The sequence below is a fragment of the Anoplophora glabripennis genome, unplaced genomic scaffold (assembly GCF_000390285.2).
Source record: "Anoplophora glabripennis isolate ALB-LARVAE unplaced genomic scaffold, Agla_2.0 scaffold1, whole genome shotgun sequence".
NCBI classification, from domain to species: domain Eukaryota; kingdom Metazoa; phylum Arthropoda; class Insecta; order Coleoptera; family Cerambycidae; genus Anoplophora; species Anoplophora glabripennis.
The window spans coordinates 1,815,785-1,837,012 of record NW_019417028.1 but is presented as its reverse complement, the minus strand read 5'-3'; the positions used below and the strand labels follow the sequence as shown (position 1 = coordinate 1,837,012).

At 33.8% G+C, this 21,228-nt stretch overlaps 1 protein-coding gene across 1 annotated transcript; it reads left to right on the top strand.

Moving 5' to 3' along the window:
* Positions 1-3,891: 3,891 nt before the first annotated feature.
* Positions 3,892-19,021, top strand: LOC108903326 (membrane alanyl aminopeptidase). Its single transcript, XM_018705499.1, has 25 exons — positions 3,892-4,522; positions 4,910-5,218; positions 6,007-6,190; positions 6,316-6,472; positions 6,613-6,694; positions 6,838-7,018; positions 7,162-7,348; positions 7,560-7,840; positions 7,950-8,134; positions 8,200-8,370; positions 8,496-8,639; positions 8,745-8,823; positions 9,386-10,098; positions 10,212-10,520; positions 11,557-11,740; positions 11,899-12,055; positions 15,740-15,821; positions 15,991-16,165; positions 16,532-16,718; positions 16,798-17,078; positions 17,404-17,588; positions 17,651-17,821; positions 18,007-18,150; positions 18,206-18,284; positions 18,566-19,021. The coding sequence occupies exons 1-25, from the start codon at positions 3,900-3,902 to the stop codon at positions 18,908-18,910; spliced, it is 5,595 nt and encodes a 1,864-aa protein (XP_018561015.1). The 5' UTR covers positions 3,892-3,899; the 3' UTR covers positions 18,911-19,021.
* The last annotated feature ends 2,207 nt before the right edge of the window (positions 19,022-21,228 follow it).

Below are 21,228 nucleotides of genomic sequence, written 5' to 3'. Positions count from 1 at the left end.
TAGAAGTTCCGAATTTCAGGTACTCATATAAGACCTCAGAAATAGTGCTAGGCAAGCCTAACAGGCAGTGATATAGACACAAGGTGTATTAATAAGAATATTTAACAAACCATCAATACCTAACAACATGAAAAAGTATAACTTCAACAATATATTCAAGATCCTTGACATTTTATTATAATTTCTTTTAATTAAAAATTATTGTTAATTAAAATATTTTGTGTACTTCCCCATAAAATGGTGCTATTATTTAACCTGCAGATAATTTTTAAAATGGTTAAATATTATTGAACATATAATTCAGTGATCCTGATGCTTCTTATCACATTCAGGTAATCCAAATTCTAACGATAAATTGTTCCTAATATACTTTTACGATCAAATGGAGATTTTTTTAGCTACGCTGAAGAAAAATATGGCATTTAAATACAAAGGTGTGACATGATTCATAATGAAACCAATATCATTCCAACAAAATATTTATTGGGATATATGAAATCGGTTTTATGGTTCAATTAAAACCGAGGGTTATTGAGCAGAAGAATAATCCATACAAATTAATTGATAAGATAAAAGGAAATTAATAAATAAGACAGCAGCATTCTTTGCTCCCATACTTCTGTCCATTTTGTTTTCTGAAAGGTAAGTGGAATTTTTTTCTTAGCAACTATATATATTTTCTACTGATAGAGAAGATATTTTGTTAAATTATTGCTATTTATGAATTGTTGAATTACGTATACTGCTCCCTTTTACTGAAATATTGTTGAATTTTCTTTCAGACCATAAATAGATATATTTTTCAAATAGAGGCTTCAAAATTTTGAAAAAAGAATTTCTAAAGCAAATGTTTATGCATATATTTTTATATCTAGTAAGAAATGACGTTTACAAAAGTGAAAAAGTTTAAATAGAATATATTTAAATGCAGTCATAAGTCTATAGGGAGTTCAATTGGTGCTGCTTTTCAATATACAAAGCGCCAAAGTGTTAGTAATTTAAAATTTTGATATTTCAAAAGTAGTTCCACCTATTGGATCAAAACTAATGAAAGCTCAATTAATTTTGAGTAAACGATTTAAAATTTAAATTATTCAGTTGCTCTGGAAATAAAAGTTAATTGTATAATTTAACACAAATTATTTCGGATAATGGTTGTTTGAGTTTATATTTGTATTATTTTAGTTTTAAACATATTTTTGAAAATTTTAAATTTAAATCGGGATATAACTAATGATTTGCAGAGATTAGCGCATACATTTTAAAACGTTTGAAATAACTGTTATCTGTAAGAATATCGTGATTAATAATGAACTAAATGATTTAACAATTTTAAAAATCCACTTGCTTTCTGGATATTACTATACATATTTTTTTTATTATTGTTGTAAATTTTATATTCTCTATAGAATAGTTATCTCTTTTATCTGGTTTTTATAGGACATTTCATATTGTGTTACTATATCGAATCAATTATGCTGTTTCATAAATATTAATCATAGTAATAATAATAAATTATTAACATAATTTGACTGAAAGTTAATTTTCACGTTTTATATTGTTAATTATACACTATTAGATATTAACGCAAATATATATATTTTACAATTGATAAATGGATTATATCACAGCCAAAATCATTGAAACATTATTTATGTTTCGTGTGGTTTTAGTAAATATTAATCTAAGATTATTTCGATAAAATTTTGGGGATTAAGATCAGACGTTAGTATTAAGAAGAAACATATCTTAATACAATAATAATAGTCGTAAATTAATCTGTGATTATAATCGTAAAATTTACTTAACTTTGGCCAGTCATTATCCGCCTCGCCCAATCCACCTATCACCAAGTTGTTGCGTTGAGGTAATTTCTAACTTCACGACTGAAGTGGGGCAGTGCCCCATCATGCATGAAATACATCTCCTGTCTTGTTTGCAATGGCACATTTTCTAGTAGTAGATTTAGATCGTGTTGTAAAAAATTCAAATATCGGCACCGTTTAATCTATCCGGTAAGAAAAAGGTGCCTAAGGGTTACCGATTATTCCTGCCCATACATTAACTATGAATCTTTGCTTTGCCTTGAATTGAATGACTAAATGAGAGCGGACCACACTTATGGGCACCTAGGTCACCAGATCTTAACCCCCTAGACTTCTTCTTGTGGGGTTACCTAAAAGAATTGGCGTATTCAACTCCGGTTTATACAAGAGAAGAGTTGATGGCAAGAATAGAACATCATTGTAATGAAATTAAACAGAATCCAAAAATGCTATTTAGAGTACAACAAAATAATCTTAAAAGAATAAGGAAGTGCATTGAACTAGATGGAGGACATATCGAGCATTTACTGAAGTAACCTTTTTTAATCCATATGTTTCATTCTTAACTTTTTTCTATTGCGTTGTGGCTATACACAAAATACAAAAAATTATTTATCTTGACAACCGTTCATTTTTTCATAAGTCATGGAGTATACCTTTTCTTGTAGAAAAGTAACAGGGCTATCTGCCTACGAGGGCGAAATGTCAAATTTGACAGCTGTGTTAAAGTTGCGTAAATTTTAGACTAAATTTAGTAAATTTAAACATAATTTCGACCGTCCTTGTATAATAAAAAATATTTGAATCAATTTTAAATGTACAAAGATACATTTGAATGAGTTGCTTTGATCCCCCAAATTTTAAGTTAATCAAAGTAACCCTGTAGAAATCATGGGCAATATTCATTTTTCAACTTCTTACTTTGAGTGACAATAACTCCTCAACAATGGCACCTAGGTAAAAAGTTTATATGAAGTACTAGCACTCGTTTGACCTGCCCTATATAACCTTTTATTTTTTCCCCGTAGTTACCGTATGTTTTTTTATCGAATTCAATTTCTACTTGATATTATTTGATATTTCTTTAAAAGTGGACTTACTTTATTTGAAACTAATTTGAAATAATACATTTTATGATATTAAAACATAAATAATGTGTAGAAAGTTAAGATTAATAGTAAAACGTAATTTATCATCTACAAATATGCAAAGAATGTGAGCACTTAGGTGTAGCACTGTATTCAATTGTAATAGTGAGATACAATGTACACTAGCCGCTAATCTTTTTTAAAATTTTTATTAATATCATTTTTTTATCCTGATTTATCCACATTTCTAGATTAAGCCCATGTGATTGATCTTTTTATTACAGACTGTTAATATTTATTACGTGTGAATTATAAGTTTATTATGTTATGGATGTTTTATACGTATAAATAATATGTATATCTTGAAATTTGAAGAGCTATTATCACGTATGAAGCGTCTAAAATTGAAGAAATGTCGATCTCGTCTAAGATAATTTAGAAAAAGATTACACAAATTAATTCTCTAAGGTGACATAAGTGTCTATTAATGTTTTTACTATCTTATATTAGAGGAGACGACAAACAAAATTTACTTAATCATTAGTTACAATTAGTCCAATTCTGTTGAAAATATAGATGGATATATTTGGTAGAAGAAAAAAAGGCTTATAACTTTAATACTCATGTCATTATTTTTTCTCATTTGCTGATAAATATCAGCAGCACAATAAGTATTTTTGGTGGAAAAAAACTTTCCACAGCAATGAATTTTACTTTTGATGTTAACTATGTACTATACTGGTTGCTTACTAGATATTGTTGATGTAAATCAATGCAATGCAAGTTGGAGCACGTAGCCCATAGAGTTGTTGTTTCACGCAATATCAACAGTTGTATCTGGTATCGAAGAACATTCACTTCATTTGCTGAGATTTAAAAATAAAGTTTTTGAAATTGTTCGAATTAGCCTATTTCCTCCAGTATAGAGTAACCGCCTTAAATTTTTGGTAAATTATTAATGTTAAATTGAATTCCAGAAAACAAAATGGCCAACTTTTACATCTGTACACTACTGCTTCTCCTCTCACAAGTAACAACAGTCTTCCTCCAGAATGCGACGTCAGATCCATACAGACTGCCAACGACGTTGTCTCCAACGCACTACGAGGTCCATCTCAACATCTCATCCGACTCATTCACTGCTACTGGAACTGCCTACGCAGGATCGGTCGTCATCCAATTCCAAGCCTTGGAGAACACCACAGAAATAGCCCTACATTCCAGCTACAATTTTATTACGTTAACGGAGATCCAACTCAACAATGAGATAATAGAAGAAGAGAATTATTCCGTTAATTCAACCACCGACATACTGACGATTTCTTACGATACAGGCTTGTCGATAGGAAGGAGTTACGCCCTGTTGATCAACTTCGAGGGCCGGCTGAGTACCTCTGACATGTACGGGTGGTACAAGAGTAGCTATGAGGATGCTGACGGGGTTACTAAGTACTTGGCGACGACTCAGTTCCAATCGACTTACGCCAGAAGGGCTTTTCCTTGTTGGGATGAGCCTGCGTTTAAAGCCACTTTTACCATTTTGCTCACTTTTCCTGACGAGCTGAACGCTCTTTCCAACACACCTGGGACTTCCCGCATTAATGATACGTAAGTGTGTCTTCAAGTTACTTTCTCATATGTCTATTTATTACCCCACGGTGAGAGAGCATGAAAATAACTGGTTATTTATTTAATATAGCAGAAAACAGAAATATATTTATTTAAACTTATTAGTATTCCTTGCTATTAATTCCATTTGCTGATATTATGCTTTCTCATTTGTCAGTTATTCTCTGAAATAAGGATACTAAGTACCTCAAACTTATTAATCTACTTGCTGAAATAGATGAAATAAATATGTTGTTCCTTTAAATTTTTGAAGCGTTGCTAAATATTTCAACACAATAATTCTAAAAAGATCTTACTTTGATACTAGCCTTTTCATTACTATTTAGTCCTTTAACTCTCTGTATAAAGATAATTTGTTGATTTTAGGGAAAATGGCCTAACCACCGTCCAGTTCGACATATCGCCCATAATGTCCACCTACCTAGTGGCATTCATAGTGTCAGATTTCACATGTACTTCTGGTGAAAGCATAGGCGACACTCCTTACCAAGTTTGCTCCAGAGAAGAAACTGCCGATATAAGAGATTGGTCAGTCGAAGTTGGACCGAAAATATTAACAGCCTTCAACACGTATACAAACTACGATTACGGTTCGGTAATGGCCAAGATGGACCAAGTGGCTATTCCAGATTTTGCAGCTGGTGCTATGGAGAACTGGGGACTTATTACCTACAGGTAGAGGGTTCTTGGTTATAAGTGTTTATTCAAAAGGAACTCAGAAATTGGTATTTATACTTGCTGGCACATGACGTTTTGCTTTATTTTAAACTACAAAAGTGATAGTTTGATAACGATTTTTTTCGTGCCTATCGTAGGAATTAGGACGATTAGGAATTACATGAACTGAGTATCTGATATATTCAACAAATTTAATTTAGTCCAAGTTTAGTAGCCAATAATCTAAAATGCGATGGAGTACATTAAACTATTTTTTATTCAGTTTAAACATTAAACTATTTTTTATTCAGTTTAAACATTTAAACATTTATTTTCCTTAGTTTCGGATATGCCCTCATCAGAGAAAAGGAAATGGCAACCATTGGGAAAAAATTGACTTCGTAAAACTGACTTTATAATTTTGTTTGAAAACGAAAATGTCAGTAAATTGATTCTCAAGTCGTTGTGAAAGATCGAGGACAAACGATTGTTGGTTACAATTAATAGTTTTATGACGCCAATTTTCTTCCAATGATAGTCGTATTCCTCTTTCCCTGATAAGAGCATAACTGGAACTAGTAGAAAAGGACCTTAATTTAGTCCGTTGCACTCATCAGTATTACGACGGATTTTCATCAAGAAATAATCTAAAGGACGACTGAATTGATCACTTAAAATTCTTCAATGTAAACACCATGAAATTAGAACAGTGGACAAATTAAACTCATCACAATATTACTAAGAGACTATGAAAGTCTTATTTGGCCTTCGAGATAAGCAAAATGTATCTAAATTCTTATTTATAGAGAAACAGGCTTGTTATGGGATCCCGAAGAATCAGCCACCAGCTACAAACAATCAATTGCTGCAGTTATTGCCCACGAAATCACTCACATGTGGTTTGGGAACTTAGTGACTTGCAACTGGTGGTCAGAAACGTTCTTAAATGAAGGATTTGCCAGATTATTGCAATACTCCATCTTACACGAGGTATGTATACGAATGGGTATTATTAAAGAATGAGGTGTTCTGATACTTATCCTTAAATCAAATCAGTTGGCACTGGCTTCTGCTGCACAATGAATTAACTTGATTCTTTTCCTGCTGCTTTCCAGGTTCTTCCAGACTGGGAATTGAAGAAACAATTTGTGATACTTGTGCTGCAAACTGTTATGGAGACTGACTCGTACTTAACCGCTCAAGCATTGCAGTCAGATGCTTCTACTCCTTCCGAAGTATCTGCAAAATTTGGAACCATAACGTACAGTAAAGGTAGGTACATAATTGTTTTGATGATGATCCTTAAATTACTTAGTTTACTCTGTCTGTATACGAAAAATAACATGTGTATCTTGTTTATGTGGAGTAGGTATTCATTTATCTGGTTGTTAATTTAAGTTTTCTGTTACAAGGCGCCAGTGTTATCCGCATGGTTGAAAATGCAATGGGCGCTGACAAGTTCCAAGAAGGAATCCGCAACTATCTCGTAGATTTGTAAGTACACTGATAATCTAGTTATTTTCGCTGTGAAATAAATTCGTGACTTTTCATAGTTTCCATAAATTCTCAAAATAATCTGATACACTGAAATTACAGTTCATGAAAAAAATATCTTTAAAGCTCTTATTACTTTATAGTGCATTCCAAACCACTCTTCCAGAGGACCTGTGGTCTTCACTAAGTGAAACCCTTAATGACACCGTCACAAACTTACCATCAGGCACCGACTTAAACACAGTCATGGCAAACTGGGTTCAAAGATCAGGCTATCCACTTGTTACTGTGACCGTTAGTAACAGAACTGTTACTATTTCTCAGGTAAAAAAATAATAATGTTTATCAAAGATTTCAAGTTCCTTCAACGAATAAAACTAACGAAATTTATTAAAGTACTGCCTCCATTCAGTGAAGTCTATGTTTTTATATCCTATAGATGTTTTGATTATAATTTTTGCTTCCAGGAAAGATTTTTGTTATCTGGTACAGATAGGACTTCAAAATGGTACGTTCCAATTACATTTACCACCTCTGCAGATGTTAATGGGTTCGAAACTACTGCCCCGGAAGGTTGGCTGACTCCGGATGAGGATCTGACAATCCTCCTTCCAGAAGATGCCGAGTGGCTGATATTAAACAACTACGAAATAGGTGATAGTCATATTATTACAGTACATCATCTAATGTCTATTGTTTTAGTGTGCGTTCCTTCTTCTTTTATATTGTTCATACCAACAAAGCTTAAATAACAATGCAATTACTGCTTAAATATTCAGATCACCTGGTGTGGCAAACACTCAAAATCATTTTTCCTTTCTTGCAATTAATTTTTCTTAAATGCATGATATTATTTTCCTTTTAGGTTATTACAGAGTCAACTACGATCTCGACACGTGGACCAGTATCGCCGAAGCTCTTTCCAGTGAAAATTATTCCGGGATACCAGACGTAAACAGAGCTCAAATCGTCGATGACGTGTTCAATTTGGCTAAAACAGACAAGATATCTTATTCTAAATTGTTCGAGATTGTCCAATTCTTGAAAAACGACGATTCGTATTTCCCCTGGTATCCCGCCTTTACAGGCTTTAACTATCTGCTCGGACGTCTCGGACGAGACTCCGTTATAGGGCAAGCGATCTCGGTAAGTGCATCAATTTTAATCCTCAGAAATTGTAAATCTAGTTTGGTTCCAGTAAAAAAGCAAACCTGGTTTTTTCAATCAAGTTACTATTTATAGTCATTATTTCCAGGCACACATCTCGGATTTGATGTACAACTTACAGGAGTCAGTACCTATGTCTGTCTTAAATGAAACAGATCACATTTACACTCTGAAGCAAGTATTGGCAATCAACTGGGCATGCAGTCTAGGTATTGAAGATTGTGTTAGTTCTGTCAAGGAAGCTTTCAATGAATACAAAGTCAACAATGTCAGGTACATATTTTGCTGGCTCAAAGTTTGGAAATAGAAGTGATTATATTTTCCAATTTCGTTTTCAGTCCCAACAAGAACCTAAAGAGCATCGTCTACTGTAACGGTCTTAGACACAGCGAAGATCCTACCGACTGGGCCTTCTTGTGGCAAACTTATTTGAATACTGAACTTGCGACAGAAAGGGCAGTTCTGATCACTGCCTTGGGGTGCACCACTGACACAGAAACCTTGAAAAAGTAAGTGTCTGTATCTTATTTCAGTTATTAACGGTCAAAATATTAAAATTTGAAAGTGGGACTGTTACGAATAACAATTAATTCGTGAATAGTTTATCAAACTAATGTAAAAAAATTTTGTTTAGTTATCTCCTTCTATCGATAAATGCAACGTCTGGAATAAAATCTCAAGACGCCTACTCTGTATTTGCTGCCGTATACGCAAATGCCTTAGGAGTGGACGTAGCTTTCGATTTTCTCATAGAATATTATGAAGAAATTGATGATTAGTAAGTATCCCAATAATTCCTTCAATTCCTGCAGAGGGTGTAAAATTAATAATAAACGGATTTGTCTGGACGAACGACATACTAATAAACTATTTTTTCTTGTAGCTACCAAAGCATGAATTCTTTGGCGAATATTATGTCTGGTATAGCAGCACGTTTTACCAACGCGCAACAAATCACAAAGGTAAGAACCCAAGAATTATATATTATTTTCTATGAGCCATTTAAAGTTTAAAGTTTGGAATAAAATTCATAACTTTTATACTGAGCGATTTTTAAAAAAAACGGCGAGACAGTTCGATTTTGTTCTTGGAGGGAGCATCTTTCAAGATGATTGAGTTGTATACAGGGTGACCCACAAAAACCAAACGGCCAATAAACTTGTTTTTTCTTATGGAACACTCTGTATATTTTTTCATATTCGGATAAAGCTTTCTTTTACGAACATAGTGATGTAAGGTTTGATGGATCTATCTCAAATAACAAGCGAGATATTGCGAGAAAATGACATTTATTTCAAAAAATTATTTCATGTCATTCTTCGTAAAAGAAATTGTACTTGGAAACGAAACAAATGCAAATAATTAACGAAAAACTGTTGTAACGTGACATTTTCACACATTAATACGTTATTATAACCTTAATAAACTTCTCAAATAATTGTAGTGATATTAAGTTGCTTCTTTATACTATTCTTTCCATATGGGGTTGCCAGAGAACCTTCTATTGCACTTTTTCACTTTTAGTTGGAAAATTTCATCGCATCTGGAGACCTAAGCGAATCCTTCCTAGCCGCCGCTACCACGGCGCTCGAGTCCGCGAAAACCAACATAGAATGGATAGAAGAGTACAAACTTGACTTCTACCAATACTACGGTATCGAAGAAGAGGTCGAAGTTGACGAAAACGAGAGCTCGGAACCCGAATACAGACTGTCCAAGATTTTCCAACCATCACACTACGAAGTCCACCTTAACACGTCAAGGGAAGCATACACTGAATCTGGTACCAGCTTCGTTGGTACAGCTGTCATCTATTTCACTGTCACCACCAGCACAGCGAGGATTTTGCTCCACGCCAGCAGCGAGAATCTTGAGATTTCCAGCATTCAGTTGAACAACGAGTACATCGACAGTGAAGACTACTTCGTCAACAGCACCACCGATATCCTAAGGATTAATTACGCTAGCGGGTTGAGAGCTAATACCCAGTACGCTTTGGCCATCGAGTACACTGGTACCTTCGGAAGCAACTACAGGGGATTCTATAAAAGCAGTTACACTATAGATGGTGAGACTAGGTACCTACTAACGACACAGTTTGAGCCTACGCATGCCAGGAGGGCCTTCCCTTGCTTTGACGAACCACACTTTAAAGCTACCTTCCAAATACTCATCACGTACCCATCAGAGTACACTGCGTGGTCCAACACTCTAGGGGAATCCGTCTTAACAGATTCGTAAGTCGTTTCGGTTAAATATTACAGTGTTTAATAAAATCTGGAACAATACAACAAAAAAATACCTTCCTACCCAAGTAACATCTTGATCTAAATGTTGATATCTTTTCCAGAGAGAACAACTTCACAACGTACCAATTCGAAAAGTCACCTGTCATGTCCACCTACCTCGTGGCTTTCGTCATATCAGATTTCACATGTACTGCTGGTGAACCAGCGGGAGATGCCCCTTACCAAGTATGTTCCAGAGACGACGAGGCGGATAACCGTGCTTTCGCTGTAGAAATCGGATCGAAGATGTTAGACAGCTTGAGTGAATTTACCGGATACAATTACTCTTCCGCCATTGGTAAGATGGACCAGTTTGCTATTCCAGATTTCGCTTCTGGTGCTATGGAGAACTGGGGATTAGTCACTTACAGGTACGTGGGTTGGAATAATTGCGACAGAATATTAAAAATACTTTAAGGGCACTCGAAGCTCTATTATATTTCTTGTATTCAAGTCACGTCTGTGAGAAAGTAGTAGAAAGAGGTTTATGATGTTCTCTTAGTTGTCGAAACAATGTTGCGGACTTTCTTGTTCAGATAACATTTTATACGCCGGCTAAGTAATATTGCTACGCACAACTAAAGACATACTGATATACTAGATTTGCTTGATTGTGGAAGTCACGAAGCATTCTGGTCCTGTACGTGCACAAGATGCACAGGGTCGGCTAACTTTTATAGTTAATTTTCTTAATTAAATTTCTAGAAAGCAGAAGCATTTAGACTTAATAAAAGTTATTCATTTCAAGCACCACACAAAAAACATAAAAGTATCAGTAACCTAAATAAATTTAAGAATTTTAAATCTAAAACAAAAACTCTTGCTGATAGGGACTACAAAAATTATTTAGCGAATGCAAGTGACATTAAAACGGACCTAAAAAAGTTTTGGTCTTTTGTCAATAACAAAAAAGGTGTCGGTAAAATTCCAGGTATTGCGCGCTATTGAAAATCAAGAGTTACATAACTCGAATGCTATAGTTGAGTCATTTAGAATATAGTTTGATGACAACTGGGACTGCCCCATCGATATCAATATGCCCACTGTTTTCATTAATGAGTTTTTTGAAAATAACGTTATTAACTAAAGACTTGGGTGTATATTTCGACCATAAATTAAGTTTCTTTGAACACATTCATCAAACCGTTTCTACTTCCTTAAAACGATTGGGGTTTGTGGATAAGATAAGGTCGTGCTTATGAAGACAACGGAGTTCTAGTAAAACTTTTCTTTGCTTTCTTTCGATCTAAACTTGAATATTACTTATTTGGTACCCTATAATAATAATTATTATTTCAGAAACGCCCTATAGATTATATAATTTTATTTATGACCAGTGTAGTATATTATGTGTGATTGTAATATTTTTTACAGTTTTTCTAATTAATTGTGTTCTACTTTTTTCAGAGAATACTACTTGCTTTGGGATCCATTAGAATCAACAAATCTTTACAAACAATACGTAGCTACAATTATCGCTCACGAATTCGGACATCAGTGGTTCGGCAACTTAGTAACCTGCAGTTGGTGGTCCGAAATTTTCTTGAACGAAGGTTTTGCAACTTACACCGAATTCTTCACAGCCCATGATGTAAGTTATATTAAATTATTGATTGCAAAGTTTGATTCGCTTTTGGTTTATTTTCTTTATTAGAGTGCTTGTGACAGGCAGTATGAACAAGATAAGACATTTAATCTACTATAATATGTAGTAACAAAATTCTCCACATTTTAAATCTTCGGTTGCAGGTACTACCGGACTGGCAATTGGACAAACATTTTGTCGTTCGAGTTCACCAGGTCGTTCTTACAACTGACTCTTATTTAAGTTCCCAGGCACTTCAATCCGTCGCTTCAACTCCAACCCAGATCAGTAACAAATTCGGAACAATAAGTTACTCTAAAGGTAGGTATATATTTCGTGACGAGTAGTACAAACCAAAAAAAAAAGACTGAAATGTTGCGATCACTTTTAAACCAGCAGCGTGCGTAGTGTATCGAAACGACGTTTCTGAAATTAAAAAGCTTTCATATTCAGTGAGAAATTATTTAAATCGAAAATTTAGCAATAAATGGTGCAGTCAGTGGCCACTTAAGTATCCAGACCTCACCGTAATCGACTTCTTTGTTTCGAGGTAAAAAAAATCTTGTACACAGTGTTCGACTTACTACTTGCAATAATATGAAGGAAAGGATTAGAGATGCACTTCCCACAACCACCCTAGATATTCTAAGGAATGTGATAATATCATTTGAAGATAGAATGAGATGCTGTATTCAAGAGAATGGTATCAATTCGATCATCAATTAAAATTTTTCTTTGTTTCTTCTAAAAGTAGAATTTCCTTTAATAAATATTTTTCATGTTCCTAATATTAGAAAACTTCCTTGAATATTGTCATGATTGACGCTTTACCAATTCAATAAAAACCTCGATAAAGACACGTGGATACATCTTACAAAAAAATTCGATAAGAAACGAAATGGCACAAATAGCTCCAATACCGTTAGAGATAGGTATAGGGAACCTAGACACAGCTTGAAGGAGTTTTAATTTTCCTAACTTCCAAAGTAGAAATATACTGGGTGTTCCATTTAAAATAACCAAGTTATTGCTGTTTAAAGTTGAGATGTATCCAGCAGTTTTTTGAACACCCTGTATAATACTAAGTGATGACAAATATAATAATTTGTAATTTCAAGGATCTAAAATACTCTTTCCAAAGCTGCTCCCTTAAAATTATTTTTTTATTGCTAATATTGAATTTCTACGCTAAGCCTACATTTTCACTAAAATTGAAATATCTCACAAACAGTCTTTAATAAAGTTTACCTATTTTCCATTTAAAAATACATAACTTTGATATGGTACGGTTTTCCTGGACACCCTGTATATTTCAAAATATTTTTAAAATGTAACCGTAATTAACATACATATACCCACCTAAACTGGTGTCTATAACACTTTCCGAGCCACGTGTATAAAAAAAATTGATGATGCAGTATCAAGGTATGTACAGGGTGATTCACTATATTTTGATCCCTCCATTAACTTTTTTGTTTTTAGAGTTACAAAAAAATGTGAAATACAAAAGTTGCACGATTTTTTATGAATTTTTCGAAAATAATAGTAGAAAAAAATGAAGTTCAAACAAAATGGCCGCGGATGTGAACCTTGTTAATTTAAATGGAACACCCTATATATTTTTACATATTTGGATAGAACGCTCCCTGTGGAGCATAGGCATATATCCATCTCTAACAACGAGCGAGATACTATGTACTAAAAAACGAAAGGGTTTTTTTTATTAAGAAAGTAAGACATCTTGTAATTGTTACAACTCTTTCAGGCATTTCTGCCTTTTTTCCAATTACGTAAGGATTTACAGATTTAGTTATAATATAATTTGATATATTCCAATATATTGATATGGTTCAAAATGCATATAGGTAATTTAACAAAATCTCACTAATTATGCCGTGCGAGGCCTAATTACTCGCGAACAATGTTATATGGTAGGCTGTGACAGTGACAATGTCATTGTTATTGTTTGACAATGTGTATTATTATTTAATTAAAATGGGTTACACAGAAGTAGAAAATTGAAATATTATAGGAATTAAAATAGAGTAAAGTTTTTCTCCATACTCTGTTTTAATTCTAAATTTCAATTTTCTACTTCTGTGTAACCTATTTTAATTAAATAATAATACAAACTGTCAATTAATAACAATGTTGTCATGACATTACTACCTGTCACTATCACGATCTACCATATAACATTGTCCATGAGAAAATAGGCCTCTCACGGTCTAATTAGTGAGATTTAGTTAAAATACATATACGCATTTTGGACTATATCAATGTCCGATATGTTAAAATATATTATAACTAAATTTAAATCCTTACGAAATTGAAAANCAATATTTTGCCTTCACCTTTCACTCTCCATCATAGATCAGAGCGGATCTGTCGAAATATCCCACTGCTTAGATGTAAGAGGGAGCAAGCTAATTTTTGCTGGAATACCTTCAGTACAACTCACATAATAAAAGTGTAGATCTCTAGATCTGGGAGGGATCCGCAACATTATCAAAATTGCAAAAACGTTTAAAAAAATTCCTATATTATCTGAATTTTTTACTTATATCTTGGAACCTATGCATTTTGGATGAATATTGAAGAGGAAAAAAGTTTTAGAATTGAATTTTGCACATAATGCAAGTTAAATATGTTTAAATTTATTACCGATGTTGCAAAATAGCTATAATTGATGGAAAAAAGGCAAAATAATCAAGTTTTTTGGATATAATAAAACAACATACCAAATTTCATTAAAATCGGTTCAATAGTTTTCGTAAAATAATTTTTTGTAAAAAATTTTGAATTTTTCGAATTTTCAAAATGTTGCACAGCCTCAAATAAAGCATCTAGAAACTTGAAAATTTTTTCACATAGAAAAGACCGCTCAACTTTTCAAATGGTTTTTGAAAAATTGAAATCGGTTAATTAGGACGGCCACAGTAAATTTTTAAAGTTAACACTCTTTTTTTATTTTATTTATCAATTTGCAATTTAGTTTTTTTCAAAAATTATAATTTTAAAGTACTCGGAAAGACGCATCTTTTAAAAAAATATTTTGCCTTTTTTTCATCAATTACTGCTATTTTGCAACATCGATAATAAATTTAAACATTTTTAACTTGCAGTATATTGCGCAAAATTCAATTCTAAACCTTTTTTTTTCCTCTTCAATATTCTTCCAAAATGCTTAGGTTCCAAGATATAAGTAAAAAACTCAGATAAAATAGGTATTTTTTTAAACATTTTTGCAACTTTGAAAATGTTCCGGACCTCGCCCAGATCTAGGGATCTACACTTTTATTATGCGAGTTGTACTGAAGGTAGTCCAGAAAAAATTTGCTTGCCCCCTCTCACATACTAGTTTCGTAGAGCGTAAGGTTGGTTTAATTTGGAATCCTAATTTATCACTTTCAAATGCTAACTATTCCTTCAGTTCTCTTGGGAGCTCTCAACAGCTCAACCGTATTGTGATCACCATGTACATCACATATATAAATAAGGCTTNTTTTTTTCGTTTCTTAATATTATCTCGCTTATTGTTAGAGATAGACCCAACAAACCCTGTGTGACTATGCTCGACAGGGAACGTTCTATCCAAATATGTAAAAATATACATAGTGTCCCATTTAAATTAATAAAGTTAACATCCGCAGCCATTTTGTTTGGACTTTTCTATCATTTTCGAAAATTTCGAAAAAAATCGTGCAACTTTTATATTTCACATTTTTTTTTATAACTCTTAAAACAAAAAAGTTAAAGGGGGGTCAAAATATAGTGAATCACCCTGTACATACCATGATTTTTTGGGTTTTTATGACGCCAATTACAGATTTACACTGAATTTCCTTAGCCTTAGCTAAGAATCTTTAATCTACCGTTGTTGTTCTGGAGCTAGGCTATGTGGTGAACTGGTCGCAGTAGTGGGTTTCATCTTTTTAAAAATCGAAAAATCATAGAATATAGAAGCTTTTGGACATAAATATACATATTTTCCTTGTTTTTTAGGTGGCAGCATTCTTCGAATGGTAGAACACTTTCTGGGTACTGAAAGCTTTAGAGCTGGAATTAACACTTATTTAGAAACCTAGTAAGTTATATAAAGCAAACTTAATAACAATAGTGCTAATAACAATAAAATTACTACCTACGTACTAGAAAAATTTGAGATCAGTTTTTGTATCAAAAATACAATTCTTACAAGTAGTCGTAATTTCTATTGGCTTCCATCAGATTCACATTTTTTTTTTTAATTTCAGCAAGTTTACCGCTACCAAACCAGAAGATCTGTGGTGGGCATTTAGTCAACATATTGACGACAGTATTTCTAAGCTTCCAGCTGACTTAGAGACTATCATGGAGAACTGGATAAAGAAATCAGGTTTTCCAATCCTACGAGTCGAACGAGATGGTGACAATGTCGTTATTACTCAGGTAATAAAATTATCACTATAAAAGGATCGCAAATAACTTTTCCTAGAGCATAAACGTAATCTTCTTATTCACAAGGATGTTACAATTTGTTCTTAAGATGATATCCTTCTTAATAGAGTTTTGTTAAACTAGTAATCTTTCACTCACTTCCAAACATTTCCAGAAGCTTTATACAGCGCATTCTCAAGAAAGATTTGCATCTTTATGCTTACAAAGTTCAATTAACTCAATAACTGATTCAGTAGCCTCCTTCCTAGACTTCTGTGGATCTAATTCTATTAACAAAGCAAAGTTTATTTCCGTGAATATTCTTCTAAGATAGTATTTAATGAAGTAGCTATGACTAATCCTATTTATTTTTTTTAGGAACGTTTCTTACTTACCGAAGAAGACACAACATCCGCATGGTATGTACCTGTCAGCTACACAACTTCTGTAGACGAAAACAAGTTCGAGAGTACGGCCCCTGCTGGATGGCTGACACCAAATTCTAGTCTGACAATTGCCCTACCAACTGGAGCCGAGTGGATAATTCTGAACAACCTTGAAACAGGCAAGTGTTAATAATTAATTTTAGAATCGTTTCCCAGTTATCAAGATTTAGCAACCTGATGAGAATTGTTATTTTCCAGCTTTCTACAGAGTGAACTACACTGCAGAGCTTTGGAGCGCTTTAGCAGCGGCTCTTTTAGAAGATGATTTCTCTGGAATTCCCGAATTGAACAGGGCACAGATAACCGACGACGTGTTGGAATACGCCAAATACGACAAGATGACTTACACCCAAGCCTTTACCATCATCGAATTCTTGGAAAAGGACGATTCATACTTCAGTTGGTATGCAGTGAACACGGAATTGAGTACCGTTTTTGAAAACGTTGGGTTGCACACACGCTTGGGTCAAGTCATGCAGGTAAATGAGATGCGGTTTTGTAGATAATTTTTTATATTTAAAATAATAGTATTTGCTTTCGTGCTTACTTAAGGAGATGGAATCTCGAGAGGTAAGCCATCTATCAAAATATATGGATATTTAGTCCCAACAGTTTTTGTATCAGATGAATGCAAGATTTTGTTTATTGGAACAGTTGATGATAGTGGTTGAAACCATTTTCTGTTTGCTTCCTTTGCTGTTACATTTACCTAGAACGTTTCTTCTGACTTGCATTTACTCCATTCTTGTTTACAATTACGTCGTTACATATCTTACATTCTATCACCACTAACAAATCTTTCAGAATCATATAGTTGGTCTTATCGACAAGCTATACAACTCTGCCCCCGCCTCAGCTATAAGCGAAGATGATCAGCTGTACACTCTGAGGCAAATACTCGCCACTAACCTGGCCTGCAAACTCCACCATCAAGTATGTTTAGCGGATCTAAAGCAGCACTTCACTCTCTTCAAGGAAAATGGAACTCTGTAAGTGTTATTCACTTGTACTTTCTAAGATCTCTATCCTTCATTTTTGTATTGGTTTCCAGCCCACCCAAAAACATAAGGAGCTCCGTCTACTGTAACGGTCTTAGAAGCGAAGGTAATAGGGAGGAATGGGACCACATACTGGAGCAGTACGTAGCAGCAGATGATTCAACTAACAAGGCAAACTTCCTTACAGCTCTGGGTTGCATAACGGACAAAGAAATCCTGACAGAGTAAGTCTTGCCAAAAAGTAATTGCGATGGTGATTGGTGTGATTTTTCACGAGATTCTAATCAACCAATCAACGAGTAGACGTAACGGTTTGTCATTGTTCATTGTAGACGAAAGGCTCTGTACTTTGCTGACCTAAACAGAAATGTATTGAGTTTTGCTCTACTTGCTTTGCTCTTTGTTTTAGATTCCTCACCATGTCTGTGACTAATGGTTCAGACATAAGGTCACAAGACACTGCATCCGTTTTCGCTGCTGTCTATGCAAATCCTAGTGGTGTTGATGTAGCTTTCAATTTCTTCAAGGAAAATCAGCAGGCCATCTATGATCGGTAAGTCTTATAAGAAACAAGTCCTGGTAGAAAGTTCTAAAATGTCCAATTTTAGTTTAGGGAGTTTGACATCAGCAGGAAATCTTTTGAACAATATAGCAGCTAGGTTTAGAACTGAGGCAGAAGTTGAAGAGGTAAGTGATTATTTTAAAGAAGTAAAGCAACAAGTATTTTATTTTGAGTCGACAAAATCCTAGAAATTAAAAAAAAGGAAAACTGTATATGAATGATCTAGACTAATGTGATAAAACCATTAAATATACAATGTATCAATTCCAGTCACTAACTTGGTCCGGTTCAAACTCACTGAACTATAAACGGAACAACACGGAAAAGCATTGTATACAAGCAACTGATCACCATGGATTTAACTGCCGACAAATCTTATTAAATGTCGTCTTATTTTTTCTTTTAGCTAACCAGTTTCGTTACATCCGGAGAAATTCTGGAAGACTTAGTAACTGCTGGAAACACCGCTATTGCCACAGCTCAAGAAAAAGTAGACTGGGTGAACACCTACAAAGAAGACTTCTACACGTATTACGGCTTGGGCGATGAAACTACCGACGAAACCACTGTTCCTGTCCCAGGTACCACTCCCGGACCAACCCCAGAACCAACCCCTGAACCAACCGAAGAACCAACCCCCGAACCAACCACTACAGAGGCGCCGACGACTCCTGGTGGTGCTATGGCCGTCAGCTCATCGTTGCTCTTGACTGTAATTGTTGTTTTTGTAAATAAATATTATTTTAATTAGGATGTAAATGTAGTGAATGGTTAATGCCATAAATGGTGGCATTCTGACAGTGGAGAACAATTCATATTTATTTTTATAAAAAAATGGTTCAATAAAATAATCTTTACTCAACAGTCTTTCAATTAATAACCCCCATGACGATTGCAATTATTGAATCATTTAAAAATATAACCAGTTTCACAAATAGATATTGTTATATTATTTTAAAACTACATAGATATATGTCCAGATAAACAGTTATGTGTAATGAGAGTTGCAGAATAACATGTCCGATACCTATCTTCAACTGTTTCGGAAATATTAAATGTTGATTTATTGCAAAAATTAACATTAAAAACAGAAAATTATTTGATTATTTGATTAGCATGACCGTGAAGTGTAAAGGTGTAAAGGTGCGCTCATCAGAAAACAAAACATGTCTTAATTGGATCACATTGTTACCTAACATTGCCATCACTTGTTCACAAAAATACGTTCTCCTGTCAAAATCGTCTTCCATGCGCTCATGAGTTGGTTTCATTTTATAGGGATGATAATCGATGAATGGCTAACATCGAACATTGGGGCCGCTTTTCGACTAGAAGTAATTGGGTTTTCCTCAAACTCAAGCATAATGTACAATCTGGTATCATCACTTATTGCATTGGCAGATGTTTTATTTACCTGCCTTACATCTTACATCTGCCAAGCTCGCGAAACTGCTTTTCTATTTTACTAATTGTCCCTTCGGCAAAGGGTCTAGTCGTACTTCCATGACGAAACTGCCCCCAACAGGAACCTATATTGTAACTTATGTTGTATTGTAGAGGGCGCTAATAGTAGTTGATCGAGTAGATCTATATCTTAGTTAATTTAGGAGCTATTTGAAAAAAAAGTGTCGATAGACGATTTTTTTTTTAAAGCGGTATATCTTAATTAATTTCAAAGCTAAGAAAATAAATCTAAATGGCAGTGTTATGGTACACTTTACAGTTTATTTATAGCAGTTGCTATGGGCCAAGCCAAAATAAAAATATTAAAAAAAGGCAAATAAATATTTTATAAATCGATTTCTATCAGATCTAATTGAATTACTTTGAAAAAAATATGTAATAATTGTATATGTCTTGTCCAACAGCAACCAACCAAGTTTCATTAAAGTTGAAGGGGTGCAACATGTCGAAAAAAATTAAAGTGACTGGACCACCTTACGACTACTATGTTGACGCTTTTAATTTGCATTATATTTCAATAATCTTTGGAAAAATTGCGTTTTGTAACGCAACGTAACGTAACGTAAAAAGTATATCAACGCTTGGTGGTGTCAACTAGCCTATTACAATGTTTTTTTGATCTACTTTTATAGGGATTAGCGAATCGAATTTAATTCAGTTTGAAGAAATAGTTCTTAATACCATAAGTGTAGCTTTATACATATCATTAATATATCTACACATTTTTAAAGGAATTTTTTGTTCTCTAGTCTCTACATATTATTTTTATAAAGTATTCGTAGACCATAAATTCGTCAACTGTCCCTTCTGCCAGCTAGGTGACAAAAAAGAGTGGCAACTGGAAATTTAACGAAAATGTCGACTTTTGATGACACTTTTCGAAAAATATTATTTGCAAGCAACAATTTTAATTTATCACCATTACAGAACTCTCACTAATTGTAGTAATAAATGATTTAATATAATTAAGGCGTGTATACTGACTCTGATCTGACACTAATCTCATTTATAACTAAGTTTTTTTGAAGTACCACCCCTGCTGATTGCGAGGCTAGGTATAATGAATATTCAATAATTACTTAATATGTCATTTAATTCTGCATAAAATCAAATACTTTACCATATGTACGTAAAAGATTGTTTATAAAAACATTACATGCAACTTATGAGAAAAACAAATTCCCTTCTCCGTTTACAAAATTGTCCCTTTATTAGAATTATTTAAAACATATTTATTTAACCAGATAATCCGTATTATATATATAACGAGCGTTCAAATAAAAACGTGGTCGAAGTTGGCTCTGACACATTGGACGTAGGGTGTAGCTTATAGCGACCAACTTAACCTCATTTCTCAACGAGCTGTATAGCAGCTGTCAGTTTCAATAACGTTAATGACTATATAACTTTATTTTAAAGACTAATCGTGATAACAATAACAAACAATTAAAGGAGCTGCGGAAAGTGTCCCCCTCCTTGTTATAACAATAAATTAAAGCAGCTGCTGAAAGTGTCCCCCTCCTTGTTCCAAGCACTTTTCACACCTGTTCCTCAAAGAATTAAAGACATTTTCTAAGATGCTCGGGGTATTGTTAATTTCACGAA

Coding starts and splice junctions, on each gene's coding strand:
- LOC108903326 (XM_018705499.1), top strand. CDS start 3,900: ATGGCCAACTTTTACATCTGTACACTACTGCTTCTCCTCTCACAAGTA. Junction 6,191..6,315: donor AATACTCCATCTTACACGAG/GTATGTATACGA, acceptor GCTGCTTTCCAG/GTTCTTCCAGACTGGGAATT. Junction 8,371..8,495: donor GACACAGAAACCTTGAAAAA/GTAAGTGTCTGT, acceptor AATTTTGTTTAG/TTATCTCCTTCTATCGATAA.